General features: G+C 35.3%; 1 protein-coding gene across 1 annotated transcript; it reads left to right on the forward strand.

The window, feature by feature from the left end:
* The first annotated feature begins 1,191 nt into the window (after positions 1 to 1,191).
* Positions 1,192 to 17,271, forward strand: LOC146140058 (carbohydrate sulfotransferase 1-like). The gene is made up of 5 exons (XM_083392608.1): positions 1,192 to 1,475; positions 8,076 to 8,423; positions 10,859 to 11,148; positions 14,112 to 14,421; positions 17,121 to 17,271. The coding sequence occupies exons 1-5, from the start codon at positions 1,192 to 1,194 to the stop codon at positions 17,269 to 17,271; spliced, it is 1,383 nt and encodes a 460-aa protein (XP_083248734.1).
* Positions 17,272 to 17,482: the final 211 nt, after the last annotated feature.

Consider the following 17,482-nt stretch of genomic DNA (forward strand, 5'->3'; position numbering starts at 1 on the left):
GTGATGTCTAGCGCAAATAAAAATGCCAAGCGCAAAAATTAAACATTGCGTTATCGTGTTTTAAAAGATGTGACGACACACAATGCAACAGCAATATTGCAAAAACGTTATCGATTTGCGCAAAAAGTTGGAGTCGCCCTGTTGTATGGATAAAATATAGTTTCGAACAGTGAATGAATTTTATAGTTTATCTAAGTTAGCCAAATTAAAATTAAATAGGGCCGTTATACCTTTGGTGATATGAAAACATGCAATTGCACTCGAAAGAGACTTTGTGCTGAAAAAATTTAACTATAGTATAAATTTAACAGAAGATTCGCGCCGAGCGCGAAATTTTTCGGCAGTTTTAATAATTTGTATAAAGCTAAATAAATTTATTACGCCCCTAAAAGAAGGTTCATTTACGCTAAATATGATAATAATATAAAAGTGCTCACGGCCCACCAAAATGGCTAGAGGTCCACATTTGGACAGCGCCCCATAGTTTGCCGACCACTAATCTAAGCTCTAGTAACGGTCGTGATAACTGGATTTTTTTCTTATTCAGCACATCTAGCCTACTAATCATTTAAATAAACCCATGAAAGTCCAAGTTACTGAAAAATATTATTTTTAACCTATTTGAATTTTAGCATTTTGCAACCTTTTATATTGTTGCTGTTATTATGGCTAGGGTTTATTTTTATATGTGTCGTAGGTTTGCCTGAGACAAACAACTTTTATAGCTACCCTACGAACTTAGTGTACCTGATTTTAATAACCAGTCCCGTCTGCAGTGCTGGAATAACTGTCATTGACTTCACTTAAGTGCGGAAAATATTTTAATTGACCAGCATTAACACTACGACTACGCGCCTATCAATTGACTTGACATGTGTGTTGTTAATAAACAGGTTAACTTAATATAGTTGTGTTTAATGAGCTCTTCTTTTTGTTGTTCTCTACTACGGTTTTTGTTACATATTTTGTTTGTTGGGCTTGCAAAGCAAACGTACCTTGTTGTTTAATTAAAAAAAGCCTAGTATAAAGCGTAAAAATTAATATGTATATATAAACATATGTGTTTTGTATTCACCACAGAACGCTGTTTATAATAATTGTTGATATACTCGCATTTAAAAAAAGATTCAGTTTACAAAGTACTTTTGCAGTTGCAAGACTAAAAAGGTGTGCTTTACCGGAGCATCAAAAATGAGTCGGTTTCTGAGCAAAGATGCGGGTCTGTGCAATTCCGGCAAGGGCAAGTTTCAGCATTGCCCAAGTCCCATTAACCTGGAGTCCTTGAGCAAACATTGCAAAGGTAGCATGTTGATCGCCATGAAGGTAAACTACCTTTGCAGATTGGAATATCTCCTTCCACTCCTGCGGGATTCCTCTTTCAACTTGAAAGTTGTTCATTTGGTTCGCGATCCCAGAGCTGTCATCAACTCTCATATAACAGGCAATTCGAATCCGGACAAAGAAAAAGCTTTTAAGTAAGTCAGCCTAAAATATTTTCTAAAATAAATGTATAATGACCTGCTTTAACGCCATAGTTGCCATTTTTTCTTTCGGTCAACATCTAGAATTACAATTAATTAAATCTTGAAACATCTAGATCTACATAATAAAAGAGAAAGTTTGTGAGATGTAAGTGTGTGGCAAAATGTTCGCCCAGTTGGTGATGATTATACTATGAAATTCGAGCAGCATTGACGTTGCGCCGCTTTAGCTCAATGGTTGGTGGAAAACTGTTGTAATGCTCACTTTCAATTTACAATATATTTATGTTGCATCACAATGGAAATGTTACGTCACACTTAATGCGATTTACAATGAGCTTATCACTTGCCAAGATTGTATTTAAGCATGTTTCCCAGGCCCCAGCGTTAGTTAATTTAATATAGGTATATTTAGAAGTTTTTGTACAGAGTTTAAGTAAAAGATAGTCCAAGTTTAACGTATCCACGCAAAACTTTTTTTCAAGCACAATTACCAGCCGGAAAATAAAAAAATAAAAGTAAGTATATTTCCGTAGTAAAGTAAAATTTTAATGTTTCCAACTAAGACTATTATGTTTAGGAACTTATTGATCCCTGTTACCGCGTAAAATTTAGGTAGAGTTCGCAAATTTACAAAGAATTGAATTTTTATTTTTAAGCCGTTTGTTAGCGATAGTGATTGAGGCCAAAGCCTAATGACTTCTTATACAATGTGTTTACCCACGCAATATTTAGCAGAGTTCGCGAAAAAAGCTTTATTGCAGCAGTTAACAGTAGGCCTAAGCATTTTTTTTCAATGGAGATTTTCTTACGTTTGACGCAGTTTAGCACCGGGATTACGTGTTTTCTTAAATATGACGCTATTAAGCAAGTCTAGGTTACAATTTGGTACATTTCCTTCATAATGTAACTACATTTCCTTCATAAAATAAAATTTTAATGTTTCCAACTAAGACTATTATGTTTAGGAACTTATTGATGCCTGTTACCGCGTAAAATTTAGGTAGAGTTCGCAAATTTACAAATAATTGAATTTTTATTTTTAAGGCGTTTGTTAGCGATAGTGATTGAGGCCAAAGACTAATGACTTCTTACAATGTGTTTACCCACGCAATACAGCAGAATTCGCGAAATATTGCGTTTATTGCAGTAGTTAACAGTTAGCATTTGTTTTTTCAATAAAGATTTTTCTCACGTTTGACGCAGTTTAGCGCCGGGATTAATTTTGCTTAAACATGACGCTATTAAGCAAGCCTAAGCAATTGCTGCTGCAACCTAAAGTTTTACGTTTAGGAGTTACTCTCAATTGACAAACGTCACGGGTTTTCGTTACTTAAAAGATGTATTGCATGCTTAGCCAAGTGTTGTGCGCTATAGTTAACCGACTTCACATCACATGATTTAAAATTTCTATGTAGTGACACTTAGTTCAAACGTTTAGGCATAAGCAAATTTGTTATGACATTAAAAAAAATATTTTAGCATTATTTATGTCATTTACGAAGATCTTACGATCGATAAATATTCTATTTAACCTGGGCAACGCCGGGTATTTCGTCTAGTTTTTTATAAAGAAATCTAAAAAATAATCTAAAAAGGATTTTTGAAAATATTCAATACATTTGAACAAAAAAAATATTTTAACAAATATTGTGTTTTATTCGCGCCGATGTTACTTATACAGGTTTTTTTGGTAATCGAAACGTCGGCGCTAAACACATTATTTGTCAGAAGAACCCCTTTATAATTATATAATGCCTGGCAGCAACAGTATATTCATTTAAAGCTTAGTGACGTATAAAATTGCATAAAGGTTCTTGCTTGAAGCTTTAGATCTAAGATTTTTTATTTTATGAAACATTTTACGGAACATGACCAGTTACTGAAATTTTGATATCATACCTCATTATTTATTTCTAACATCGAGATCTAGATCGTGTAATCCTACATCTAGAATCAAATCAAAACATCTCAATCTAGATTAAAATATTCTATAATGGCAACTACAGTATGTTTAACGCAGTACCCGTATTTTACGGACCATTAGGCGCAATCTAAATCCCGTTTTTTCCTAATGTATGGGTCAAGTACGGTAGTGCTTTATTGCCTTCACTCAAAACCAGTACCGATACTATTATTACATAAATAAACCACCGTCTTACACAATAACCAACGGTAAAAGCAACTAGCAACTTGCGACTACTTGCGACCCCACGTTGCCTCTGATCGACAGGCGACGGCTGGCGACCGTACCGCCGCCGAACCAACATTGGGTTGCAAATGGAGACGAAAAGAGGAGCGCGGAGAAAAAGTGGGAGGAGTAGAAGAAAGAGCAGAGCGGTTTACCACGCGGCTGAAGACTCGGCTTTTTTGTGGAGGCCTCAGCGTGTTTTTAGACGCCCGGGTGATTTGGATAAGTTGATCGTGCGCCTTATAGCCCGGTGCGCCTTGTGTATGAACAAAAAACTAATCACAGCAATTTATTGACAGTGCGCCTTATAATCGGGTGCGCCTTATGGTCCGTAAAATACGGTAAACATCACGCCACTTCTGGGGCATTATGACGTAACACGAACGGCTAGTCAAAAACAAAACAACAAGTTTAAAGCCCCGTTGGCGTGAAATTTTTTTCACCACAGCTGCGCTGAGGCGAGCTGGGCGTAAAAATCGCTCCAAGCGTAACGTTTTTCTATAGCTGCACTGGGATTGTTTAGCAAAGCGTGAAACGCTCGCCACAATAGAATTTAAATGCAAATTACGCTTTGCTCAGCTCGGTGAAGCTGTAGTGTAAACGGGCCTTAATGCAAAAGGAAAGAATGTTACATACAATCGTTAGATACTAATTTGTGACAGTGTGCGACTTTGAGAAATATCCATGATACAGTTCCGTGACAATAATATAAATAACAGTTAAACGTCTACTTTGTCGAATTTGATTGTCGTTATTTTCTTGTAAACAATATATCGATCAAATATTTATATTATTTTAGTTTTATAATAGTATTTCGTTTTTTATTTAACAAAATAATTGCTATACATTCCTAGGGGTTGGTTGCGAGGTGCATGTGAACGAGTTACACCCGACGTCAAATTTGCAGATCAAAATTTAAGTCATCAAGAGGAACTTCAAAACAAATACTTGCGCATACGCCATGAGGACTTTTCTATGGATCCTCTTCAAACAGCACAGAAAATATATGACTTAGTCGCCATTAACATGAACGAAGATGTTAAAAAGTTCCTACTGAATGCCACTTCACTTATAAATAGCGAAACATTGTCAATAAAAGATCCTCAGAGCACAACGAGAAATGTAAAGTATGTATAGTCTCAGCTTGGAGAAAGCGGCTTACCATTAATCAAGTCAAAGCTGTACAAGACATTTGTGGCAGGACTCTTGCGAAATTGGGGTATAGAAATTTTGAGACGCAAAATGAACTTCTTGATATTGAACGTTTTGCTTCGTTGTAAATCGGTGTTTTATCGTATAATCTTGGTTGTCTGTTGGGAAGGACGCATTTAAGTATGTACTGCTTAGCTTAATTATTATTTACTTTCCATTTGATGTCGCCTCGAAAAATTTTTTGATGAGTAGTTAGTTTATTATTTGCAAAGTTTTACCTTAATTTAAGCTTATTTTGCCTACGAAATATAGCGACTATAGGCTTCTAAAATATCTGCTTCGCTTGTTCGCCTTTTGATTCGGCCTATATAGCAAGATACAAATACATTGTTGTTAGTTTTCGCCTCCTTTCTTTTACTGATTTGATTCGCGCAAGAGCAAGAACGGTTAACGTTGCTTTTCCTAGGACATATTTCGTGATGTATATTTTAAAAGTTTTATGCGGTAATGTTTATTTATCCAGTAAGAACCAAATAAATAATAAAAAATTGATAAAAAAGGATACAATTTATTAAACTTTAGACATATCGACCTAAGCCCTTGCCAAACAAACAGATATCTTTATAATAAGCAAACACCCTCTTTGTATCAAAGGTACATAGTTCTATTAAACGTTTTATTGGCAGCATACAAATGTGCTCATTAAATTTCCCAAACTAGAAAGGGGGCTGTTTTCCGATGTTTGTAAGAACGAAAAAATGTGAGTTTTACCCTTTCGCAGGCTAGACATTTCTAGCCTGTGAAATAATATATTCACATTTTTAACTTTTGTATTGTTTTGGTGTGCCGAAGTGATTTCGGAGGTTAGAGTCCAGGGTTTAATTTACTGTCTTTAAAATTAAAAAATAAAGTTTGTTTGCGATTTGCTCTGGGATATGTTGAAATAACTGCGTTTTTCAAAAAACAAAGCTGATTTGTTTGCTATATAGGTAACTATAGGTTAGGTAACTTTCAGCAAATGCAGAATCGTCTTAATAAGAAAAACAAGTTACTTTACCTTAATCAATATTTCGAATAAGACACGATACAAAAAAATTAAATTGTACTATCGCTTCGCCCTCCCAATATATCTCTTTTCGCCCCCTCTCAACATATGATATTGCTTAATTTAAGAACCACTGGACTAATTTACAATCTACTACTAGTGTCCAGTTCAATTTTACATTCTGTGCGTTGACAAATACAAAAGCCTACGGCTGGTCTGATCTCCTAACATAAGCTATGCTGGGTCTGTTACATTCTGAAGACTCAAGCACGGATGATTTTAACCCTTGTGTGAGTGAAAGAGCCATAGCCCACTATAGATTATATGGATAATCTTAAAGGTGATCTTAAGCGCGAAAAAATGCGTATTTGACAAAACTTTTAATTCCGAAGAAAACTGCATTTGTAATAATAGACTGTTTTTTAACTTTAATTTGGCTGAAATGGCATCATGGAAAAGGTCAGGGCGTTAGTCGTTAGTCACAGTCAAAACCTGCAAAACAATACTTCCCAGAAGCGCAACGTATTTTATCGTTTGTTTACAGTGGCAAACATAGTAATTTATATAGGGTCGTAATCTTTAGGTTGTCTTCATATTAAAAAAACGGAAAACAAAACGTTAATATAACTCATAAGTTCAAATTCAAAAAATAATGATTCGCGGGCCTGGGTTTGGACCACCCTATGCTTGATCATCTGGAAATTTCGTTTCAGCATATCAAATTTTTTTATTTCGATATGCATTACTGTTACACCATATTGGCTCAAATCGTTGTCCATCTTGGGATGTATACAAAGAGAATACTTATCCTGTTTACGGGCCAGTTAAATATCAACTCTTTAATTGTTTTCGGAAGGTAGAAAATAAGTACGAAAACCCAGTCGATTTGTTTCAAATAAGTAGTGGTGTAAAAAGGAAAGAATTAGGCACAAAGACAGCAATAGTAAGTTATTTAAAAATAGTTGAAAGTCGCAATATTTGCAAAATAACTAAAGTATATCTCAAGTCATTCTCAACAAATATTAGATCAAGTCTAAGTTGTTACTTACCCAATTGACCTCCAGTCTAAATGATTTCTACATAACTCAAGACATCTGTAAAAAAATCACTCATGTCAAGTCAGGTCATGGAAAGTGGAGTCAGTTGAAAAAACATACTTAGTTATTACAACATTGAGATGCAATTAAACCAGATGCAATTGAACCAGATGCACTTTTGGGCAAGTTTGTTTACTACTTAAAAATATAAAGTCCCTAATAAACAAAATGTTATTATCGCAAACAAGTTATTTTGGAATGACTTTTGCAAAATAATTGAAGTCCAAGTGGAGTCTTTTTCAGCAAATAGTAAGTGAAGTTCCACTCCAAGTAATTATTTGTTCAAGTTAATTTCAAGTCTCACCATTTGTATAAAAATAATATAAAACTTCTAAAAATGAAAAAAAAATAGTTGCACTCGGACCAATATTTCACAAAACAAAAACATGTACATTAGCATTGATTAAATTTAATAATAATTGGCTAAATTAACCCAATAACCACAAACAATCATGAACATCTGGTGCCAAAACAGAGGCGCCCAAACGGCGCCATTCAAACTACCGCGCCCGAACGTCGACACCATAACGGTTGATGCCAGACCCATGGACCCCGATCGTCTCATATACCCTCTCCCTAGAGTTTTTGGCGTTTTTGGCCTATTAGGCCTTATTCCGATAAATTTAGAACTTTATTCCGACAGGTGTGTGTCTTATTCAGACGGTTAAATTATGTTTTTGTCGCGGATATTACGGCGTTGGCTTTATTATGTCGCTTGTTTTAATACTATGGTAAGTATATAGTATTGCTGTGTTTCTGAGCAAGTTTTTTTCTCTAGTTTAAACGATTTGTCTGTATGCCACCTGATAAAAAAACTTATATATTATTATTTTGTGACGCTTACAAACCGGTGATATGTTAAATCTACGTTTGTAATTTATTTAAAATGTCTGTATTGACTTTTCTTTTTGTATACTTATGGCATATTGTGATAAATATGTGCACTAAAATAACTCAGACGTTTGTTAATCTATCTCGGCTAAATTAAGCTTTTTTCTGTAGACCCTTTTTCGTAAGGTATATTAGGCACTTTGTTTTGCAATGAAGGGGCGATTTAAAGTTTTGGTGTTGGCCACAAGCTTTATCATGCTTTGTTTGGCCTATTATAGTTGGACCAAAAAAGAACCAATCGTTGTGAAAGCAACGGCAGCATCTCGCAAGACGACCCACATATGCCAAAATCCAGCAAACGCTTCACACAACTTGAGTAACAGAAAGGTCGTGATTCTCCTAACTCAGACTCGTTCAGGATCGAGTGTATTAGGTGAACTGTTTAATCAGAGATCGGATGTGGTTTACTTGTATGAGCCGCTTTACCCCTTTCCCTCGAGGCCTTGTAATTCCATGCTCAAAGAAAGATTGGAAGTGTTGCGAAAGATCTTCGAATGTGACTTTCAACTTAACGAATATCACCTGAAGGCGTTCAACGCAAGCAAACTTACCGATAAGTATTCCCAGTAAGTTATCAGGCTTTGAGTTCGTACTCTAGAACAGTGCTCCTAAACTTTTTTCACTTGCACTAGCAGAGCTACAAAAATTCGGCGGCTCACCTACAAAATCTATTATTCGGAAATACACTGCCTAATCTAGGGCTACCATATCTTCAGCACCCAAAATAAGGTTTTTTTTTGCCTGCAAGTAAAACGAAAGTAGAAGTGTTACTTTGGAGCATAATGGTTGGAGGTTGTAGTAAGACGTAATAAGAATATCAAAGCCCATACAGAAGTAGGTATCATTTTGGACGTTTCGAATAACTCGTTTCGAATAACTCGATAACTTGAAAATGAATAAAGAGTTATTCGAAACGTCCAAAATGATACCTACTTCTGTATGGGCTTTGATATTCTTATTAGAAGTGTTACGTTTGAGAAAAACGTGCCATATCCACAAGTAATGCATTCAGCTTCGAAATTAATATGTCATTTTATGAAACAAGGATGCCTCTGGCGTAGCTAATCAGCAAACAGAGTTTTCCTCTTTAGCATTATAATTTATTGCTTTTTTTGCTTTATGGTTGCCTAAATTTAAAGAATAATAAGGAAAAACTAAAGTATCTGCTGAGAACTACCTGTATGCCACAGACCGTGGTTTACAACCTTTTTTCAGTCGCGCCCCCATTTTTTATGCCTTCCGCCGCCCTAAGAATAGCAATTCGACATTTTCAATTAAATGTCACTGAAACAACTTGAACATAGTTAAGTTTGACGGTCTCGCGAAGCGGCAAAAAAATGAGTTAATTGGTTGAATTGGCGCTAAACTGAAAATTCAGGAGGCTTTTTGCATTGGTAAGACAGCAAATTGCCCGTAACACAGCAAATTGAGGTAATTTTGACAAACATGTTGTGAGGGCATTTACTCCACAGTTGTAAGGCTGTGATGTCTAGCGCAAATAAAAATGCCAAGCGCAAATATTAAACATTGCGTTATCGTGTTTTAAAAGATGTGACGACACACAATGCAACAGCAATATTGCAAAAACATTATCGATTTGCGCAAAAAGTTGGAGTCGCCCTGTTGTATGGATAAAATATAGATTCGAACAGTGAATGAATTTTATAGTTTATCTAAGTTAGCCAAATTAAAATTAAATAGGGCCGTTATACCTTTGGTGATATGAAAACATGCAATTGCACTCAAAGAGACTTTGTGCTGAAAAAATTTAACTATAGTATAAATTTAACAGAAGATTCGCGCCGAGCGCCAAATTTTTTGGCAGTTTTAATGTTATAGTTGGCAAAAAAACAGAGTTTGTACAGCGCTGTAGAAGTGATGTACAACCAAAACGAAACCAATAGAATCATTGCAAAAAAATTAAATATTAACTTAGAGCTCGAGCCCCCGGTTAAAAATCGCTGTTATATACTAACTAGACAAGCTTCTGGAAGAACTAAGACCATAGCTTACCATACAGTAACACTGATAGTAGGCCTACAAAACTCACAACTTTGCTTTATAAATGAGCCTTTTTGAATGTGAGGTTCTGTTGCCATTTTTCGGCCGCAATGTTTACAATACCAATCAAGAAGGTAGGGCTGGTAGGGCAATTTGTTTAAAAACCTGTTTTAAACCCGCAATTCAGCTTGTTTCATGGCAGTATTTATTTGGAAATAAATACAACTTCTGGCCTAAAAGTCTTGTTAAAAGTATAAGCAACTTACTCGAAATGCGAAAAAAGAGGACATTTGGACATTTTTGAGCGTCCTCGGAGGACCATTCAGTTTTCTTGAGAAAAGAGGACAAATCCTCCTAAAAGAGGACATATGGTAGCCCTAGCATATAGGCAAATATAAAAAGGCAACCAAAAGAGCATTTAATAGTAGGCTAAATGCGCAATAAAATATAACCTATTATACCCTTATTATAGGCCTTACGGCCTTAAATATTTGCTTATGTTTTAAAACTTTTAGTTAAAGTACCATTTAAGGTTACTGCCTAAGTGTGCGAAAACTGTTGCATTTTCTCGCATATGAGTTGGCGATGCGAGCTTTTTGCAAATAACGTGTAAGAATGTTCACACCTAAAATTTGGGCGCACATTTTGTTTCAAGATGTGCGCACGTTTCAAAACTTAAATATGTCGCCCCTGACAAAACCTTGTAGTTTAGATAGTGATGTGGTAATACCATTATATTTTACCTTTATATACGTTGATACTACTACAAAGTTTAAACTATTAGGCCTATCGTTTTTTAAGTTTTTTGTTTGGCTAACAGTTCACTGGGACTAGGCTACATGTTTTCACCCAAAACACAGAAATTAAAAATTTGCACTTTGATGCAATTTTCCATTTTGACTTTTCTCGACTTAATCTATCTAAAGCAGGGCCACAAACTATAGTTGTGTTTAATGAGTTCTTCTTTTTGTTGGTTTCATTTTACAAAGTACTTTTGCAGGTGCAAGACTAAAAAGGTGTGCTTTACCGGAGCACCAAAAATGAGTCGGTTCCTGAGCAGAGATGCGGGTCTGTGCAAATCTGGCAAGGGCAAGTTTCAGCATTGCCCAAGTCCCATTAACCTGGAATCCTTGAGCAAACATTGCAAAGGTAGCATGTTGATCGCCATGAAGGTAAACTACCTTTGCAGATTGGAATATCTCCTTCCACTCCTGCGGGATTCCTCTTTCAACTTGAAAGTTGTTCATTTGGTTCGCGATCCCAGAGCTGTCATCAACTCTCATATAACAGGCAATTCGAATCCGGACAAAGAAAAAGCTTTTAAGTAAATCAGCATGAAATATTTTGTAAAAGCATTGTTCTGTGTGTGTCACAAACACAAATAATGTGCCCGCTATTTTGGTACTACTTCAGCGCTTTCCAGTCTAAAGACCTAGAAGTATTAACTTTCAGTTAGCTTTCTGCTTGGGTTTTCATTCCCACATAAAAACACACGTGCTTTCACTGCCACGTTTGATGTATAATGACCTGCTTTGACGCCATAGTTGCCATTTTTTCTTACGGTAAACATTTAGAATTACAATAAATTTAATCTAGAAACATCTATATTTTTTATAAAGAAATCTAAAAAATAATCTAAAAAGGATTTTTGAAAATATTCAATACATTTGAATAAAAAAATCAACATTTAAAGCTCAATTATTCAGGGGTTCTTTTGACAAATATTATGTTTAGCGCCGACGTTTCGATTACCTATACAGGTTTTTTGGGTAATCGAAACGTCGGCGCTAAACACAATATTTGTCAGAAGAACCCCTTTATAATTGTATAATGCCTGGCAGCAACAATATATTCATTTAAAGCTTAGTGCCGTATAAAATTGCATAAAGTTTCTTGCTTGAAGCTTTAGATCTAAGATGTTTTATTTTATAAAACATTTACTGAACATGACCAGTTACTGAAATTTTGATTTCATACCTCATTATTTATTTTTCAATTTACAAATATTTTTACTTTTTACATTACTGAGTTATTTATCCTGGATAGCGAATCTGTCAATAATTTAGATTATATAATATTTTTTTTGCAATAAAACTCACACATCGAGATATAGATTGTATAATCCTACATCTAGAATTAAATCAAAACATATAAATCTATATTAAAATATTCTATAATGGCAACTACAGTATGTTTAACGCAGTAAACACACTGAGTAAACATCACGCCACTTTTGGGGCATTATGACGTAACACAACTGGTAGGGTTGTTCAGATTTTGAAAATTTTTGAAAAGTTAAGCTAATCGACGTTTTTTCCATGATTTGGACCTTAAAAAAAGGATTGACATTTTTTTTTAATTTGGGTCATGATTTCGCCCTCCTCAAAGCCTCCATAGGCTGTATTTTCACCAAACTATGACAAATAGTATATTGTAAAATGGTATTTATAATATATTAACAACGAATACGCATAAACAACACAAAGAAGCATTGCAAATTAGCATGAAAAAACATTTTGTTTTGCAAAAATTGATTTTTTTAAAGTCAGGAAACAATCACCGGTGTTCTTCTACGACTTGCAGGAGGTTATCGACATATCGTGCTGCTGCGCATCATCAGTGATGTCAGTGATGAGTAATTAGTGTTTAACTTGACCATTCTTTCAGCAGCAGCATTTTTTTGCGGCCAGTCCCAAACTGAAAGCTTCAGCCAGTTGCACTGACCGTCGACTTTCTGTAACCTTTCAACGCGTAACTAACCACCATGGCCAAATTTACTTTGTTTGGGTTTATCCAAAATTTTTATTTATTTTTCTATTTTCGTCCATATACAAAAAAGGTTAATGTTTATCCTCTTCTTACTCAAGTAAAACAAACACAAAGTGTATTGATAAGGAAAGACCACAAAGAATGTGCGATAAACACACTATTCTTGTGATATTGAGGCATTACCCAAAGTTCCCTTTCTTGCAGACCTGGTACTACACACAGCGCTCGATAGATAAGTCAGGTCCTATACTGCCAAATGTTCATGTGGATGAAACAGATAGGCTACGAACAAGATTGTGTTAACCAGCTGGAGCGCATCTTAGTTTATTGCCTTGTTTTATGTCCCAGCTTTGTTAAAAACAGGTATCGGTTCCGATGCTCCAAAGAATGACCTGGTGTTTTTGTAAACCATGAACGAGAATTCAAAATATGACAACACAAGTCGAGAGGTTGTCTAAAAAATTTGCTCAAGCATCATCGGTAACTCAATGAAGAAACTGTGATGTTTTCTATGTTCAGCTAACACCTAATATGGACGAAAAAAAATAGACAAAAAAATTTTCAATAAACCCAAACAAAGTAAATTTTCCAGGGTGGCCAGTTATGCGTTCAAAAGTAATAGGAAGTCGACGGTCAGTGCAACTGGCTGAGGCTTTCAGTTTGGGACTGGTCGCAAAAAATGAAGCTGCTGAGAGAATGGTCAAGTTGAACATTAATTACTCATCACTGACATCACTGCTGATGCGCAGCAGCACGATATGTCGATAACCTCCTGCAGGTCGTAGAAGAACACCGGCGATTGTTTCCTGACTTTTAAAAAATCAATTTTTGCAAAACAAATTGATTTTTCAGGCTAATTTGCAATGCTTCTTTGTGTTGTTTATGCGTATTCGTTGTTGATATATTATAAATACCAGTTTACAAGACTATTTGCAATCGTTTGGTTACAATACAGCCTATTTAGCAAATTTTCACAATAGGGGAATTCCCATAATTTAATGATATTACTGCTAAACTTTAGGGGCATTGAGGAGGGTGAAATCATAACCCAATTTAATTTTTTTTTGTCAATCCTATTTTTAAGGTTCAAACCATGGGAAAAACTTCAGTTAGTTAAACTTTTTAAAAAATTTCAAAATCTGAACAACCCTAACGAACGGCTAGTCATAAACAAAACAACAAGTTTAACGCAAAAGGAAAGAATGTTACGTACAATCGTTAGATACTAATCTGTGACAGTGTGCGACTTTGAGAAATATAGCATGATACAGTTCCGTGACAATAATGTAAATAACGGTTAAACGTCTACTTTGTCGAACTTGATTGTCGTTATTTCTTGTAAACAATATATCGATCAAATACTTATAATATTTTAGTTTTATAATAGTATTTCGTTTTTTATTTAACAAAATAATTGCTATACATTCCTAGGGGTTGGTTGCGAGGTGCATGTGAACGAGTTACACCCGACGTCCAATTTGCAGATCAAAATTTAAGTCATCAAGAGGAACTTCAACACAAATACTTGCGCATACGCCATGAGGACTTTTCTATGGATCCTCTTCAAACAGCACAGAAAATATATGACTTTGTCGCCATTAACATGAACGAAGATGTTAAAAAGTTCCTACTGAATGCCACTTCACTTATAAATAGCGAAACATTGTCAATAAAAGATCCTCAGAGCACAACGAGAAATGTAAAGTATGTAGTCTCAGCTTGGAGAAAGCGGCTTTCCATTGACCAAGTCAAAGCTGTACAAGACATTTGTGGCAAGACTCTTGCGAAATTGGGGTATAGAAATTTTTATACTCAAAATGAACTTCTTGATATTGAACGTTTTGCTTCGTTTTAAATCAGTGTTTTATCGTATCATCTTTCTTGGTTGTCTGTTGGGAAGGACTCATTTAAGTACGTATTGCTTCGTTTGACTATTATTTACTTTCCATTTGATTTCGCCTCGAAAAAGTTCCTGATGAGTAGTTAGTTTAGGTGTATCTCGCCTGAGAAAAGTAGTGACTACTAAAATATCTGCCTCTCTTGTGCGCCTTTTGATTTGGCCTAGGCTATATAGCAAGTTACTGTTATTTCTCGGTTAAATCTGTGTTTTGTAATAAGCCCGATACAAATATGTTGTACGTTTTCGTCTCCCTCTTTTACTCATTTGATTCGCGCAAGAGCAATAACTTTCGGTATAACTTAACGTTGCTTTTCTTAGGACATATTTCGTGATGTATATTTTAAACTTTTGATGCGGTAATGTTCACCAATCCTATAAGAACAAAAAAATTGTAAAAATTTGCTAACAAAAGTACTATTTATGAAACTTAGACATATCGACCTATAAGCGTTTGCTTGCCTAACAAACTAATATCTTTACAATAAGCGAACACCCTCTTAGTGTCAAAAGTACAAAGTTTTATTAAACGTTTTTTCTTTGTCAGCTATAGAAATGTGCTCATTACATTGCTGAGTCAAACGAGAAATGGGGTGGGGGGTTTGGATATTTATAATGTCGTAAGAACGAATAACAACACTGATTTATCCCATAATCCGCTATATTTTTGCAATTTTGATTTTCAATTTTCGAAAAATATGAGTTTTTTCCTATTTGCAGATACTCCATTCTAGCATGTGAATAATATATTCACATTGTTCGCTTTTACATAATTTTGGTGTGCCGAAGTCATTTCTCTGGTTAATGTCCAATGTTTACTAGATTGCCATTTTAATTAAAAAACACAATTTGTTTAACATTATCTTTATAGTGCATGTTTAAATAAATGCTTTTTAAAAAAACTTAATATTATTCCATTAGTAACTTAGTTAAACTGATAAACAATAAAAAACATATAAACAATAATAATTAATTAATAATAAACAATAAAAAACTTACAAACAATAATATTAACTTCCCCCTGCCCATCGTGAGGTACCCTGTATATTGATATCTATATAAGTAAAGGTGAGGCAACCTTCAGCAAATGCAGAAACGTCCTAATAAGAAATACAGGCGTGGTAGTATAATGCATACCTTTTTTACGATACTCGGGGACCAATTTTACGATACTCGGGGACCAATTTTACGATCTCGGGTACACCAATTTTACGACCTCATATATCGTAAATAAAAATTTAACGTGAGTTCTGATTATTTATATCTTAGCGCTAATGTTCTGCCGCAGTAAGACTATCTGCCTGATTCTCAAAAATACCAAGAAACGTAAATACCATTATTAATTATTGACAACAAAAACGAGCTTAAGCATTACAGTTACTTACATACATTATCGACTAAACAATCAACAACTATATTTAAATACTTTTACATAACATTTTCCCATATCATAGAACATATCTTTAAAACGGCAGCAATACATAGCGACAATACGCTAGCAATCTATAACATTCTCGAACAATAACTTATGTCTACTAAAATAATAACGAAAAATAATCAAACAACTTTGCTTAAATTTCACAATCCTCGCGTGACCTCACATGCTATAGTGATACACAGATTCGCGAGGTAATATCGTGGTAACCGGCGCCTATGAAATGCACGAATGTTTAAAACCCACTGAATGTGTTAATTTAGTATTCCTTAAGTAATTACTAACGGCTAAAGATGTTGCAAGACCGCAACACCTTTGAAGCCGGTAGGGTCGGCAACCTTTTTTGCACTGCGGACCGGTTTTAAACTAAAATTGTGTCGCGGACCGGCCTTAAAAAACAACTTTCAACTTGTTTTGTGGCAGCGAGATGCTCCCACCTAGGAGTTATTTAACTTTGAAATCCGCAATGTGTCCCTCACGTCTAGTCTGTTTCGCGGTTTCGTCTTTGTTGTTGCCTTCACAGAAAAACCAGACTCGCATAAGTACGATGTCGGAAATGGCAGCAACGTTTTTACGGCTTTTATTGCAAGGTCGTGGTATTCTGGCAAGACCTCCATCCGAAACATTGGTAAAGTAGTTGCATGAAAAATGCATTTAGGCAACCATCATTTGCAATGCCAGCACTTGTCCTCTTGTCGCACAGTTAAAGTCGATTCACCAGTTTCGAAAATAAATGGGTTACGGATCCATTTATTTGCACTCCTAGGGTCTTTAGCGCTTGGAAAATAGCGTTTGAACTCTTCTAATATAACCCGCAAGTGACTGCTTACAAGGACAGAGAACGCTTGATCAGGATTGTTTTCTTTAAATGCTAAGGTTTGAAACATGTCAAAAACCACTTTGTTAACACGTTTCTCCCATAATTTAAGTTTGTCTTTAAATGCAGCCACTTTATCTGCCAACTTGAATACAATTGTCATTTTGCCTTGAAGATAAAGATTTAGTTCATTTAGCAGATTAAATATGTCGCACAAGTAGGCAAGTTTTAGAACCCATTTTTCATCTATAAATTTGTTACAAAGATCGGAATGTTTTTCTAATAGAAATTTTTGCAGTGGTTAACGCAATTCAAACACTCTGTTTAATAATTTTCCCTGTGAGAGCCACTTACTTCTGTATGCAAAAGAAGGCAACTGTGTGGAGCATCCATGTCCTCAAACAGATGCTCAAACAGCCGGACCGTGTTAAGAGCATGTGCTTTGATAAAATTGATTTTAACTACATTATCAAATACGCTATGAAGCTCAGGTGATAACTTTTTGCTAGCCAGTATTTCTCTGTGAATAACACAATGAGTCGCCTCGCACTCTGGTGCGACCTTCTTTATCCGAACTGTCAAACCGGACAAACGACCAATCATGGCACGGCAAATATCAATACACGCAGGTAGAACTAATTTTATTCCAATTGTAAATGGTTTATTAGTCTTAGCGATGCGGTGACATACCAAATACGATGCTCGT

Source organism: Ascidiella aspersa, chromosome 6, assembly GCF_963924565.1.
Source record: "Ascidiella aspersa chromosome 6, kaAscAspe10.2, whole genome shotgun sequence".
Lineage (NCBI taxonomy): Eukaryota > Metazoa > Chordata > Ascidiacea > Phlebobranchia > Ascidiidae > Ascidiella > Ascidiella aspersa.

Excerpts from the sequence above, each read along its gene's own strand:
- LOC146140058 (XM_083392608.1), top strand. The coding sequence starts at position 1,192 with ATGAGTCGGTTTCTGAGCAAAGATGCGGGTCTGTGCAATTCCGGCAAG. Across the intron at positions 1,476-8,075 it reads GACAAAGAAAAAGCTTTTAA|TTGGACCAAAAAAGAACCAA; the intron begins GTAAGTCAGCCT and ends GGCCTATTATAG. Across the intron at positions 8,424-10,858 it reads CTTACCGATAAGTATTCCCA|GTGCAAGACTAAAAAGGTGT; the intron begins GTAAGTTATCAG and ends GTACTTTTGCAG.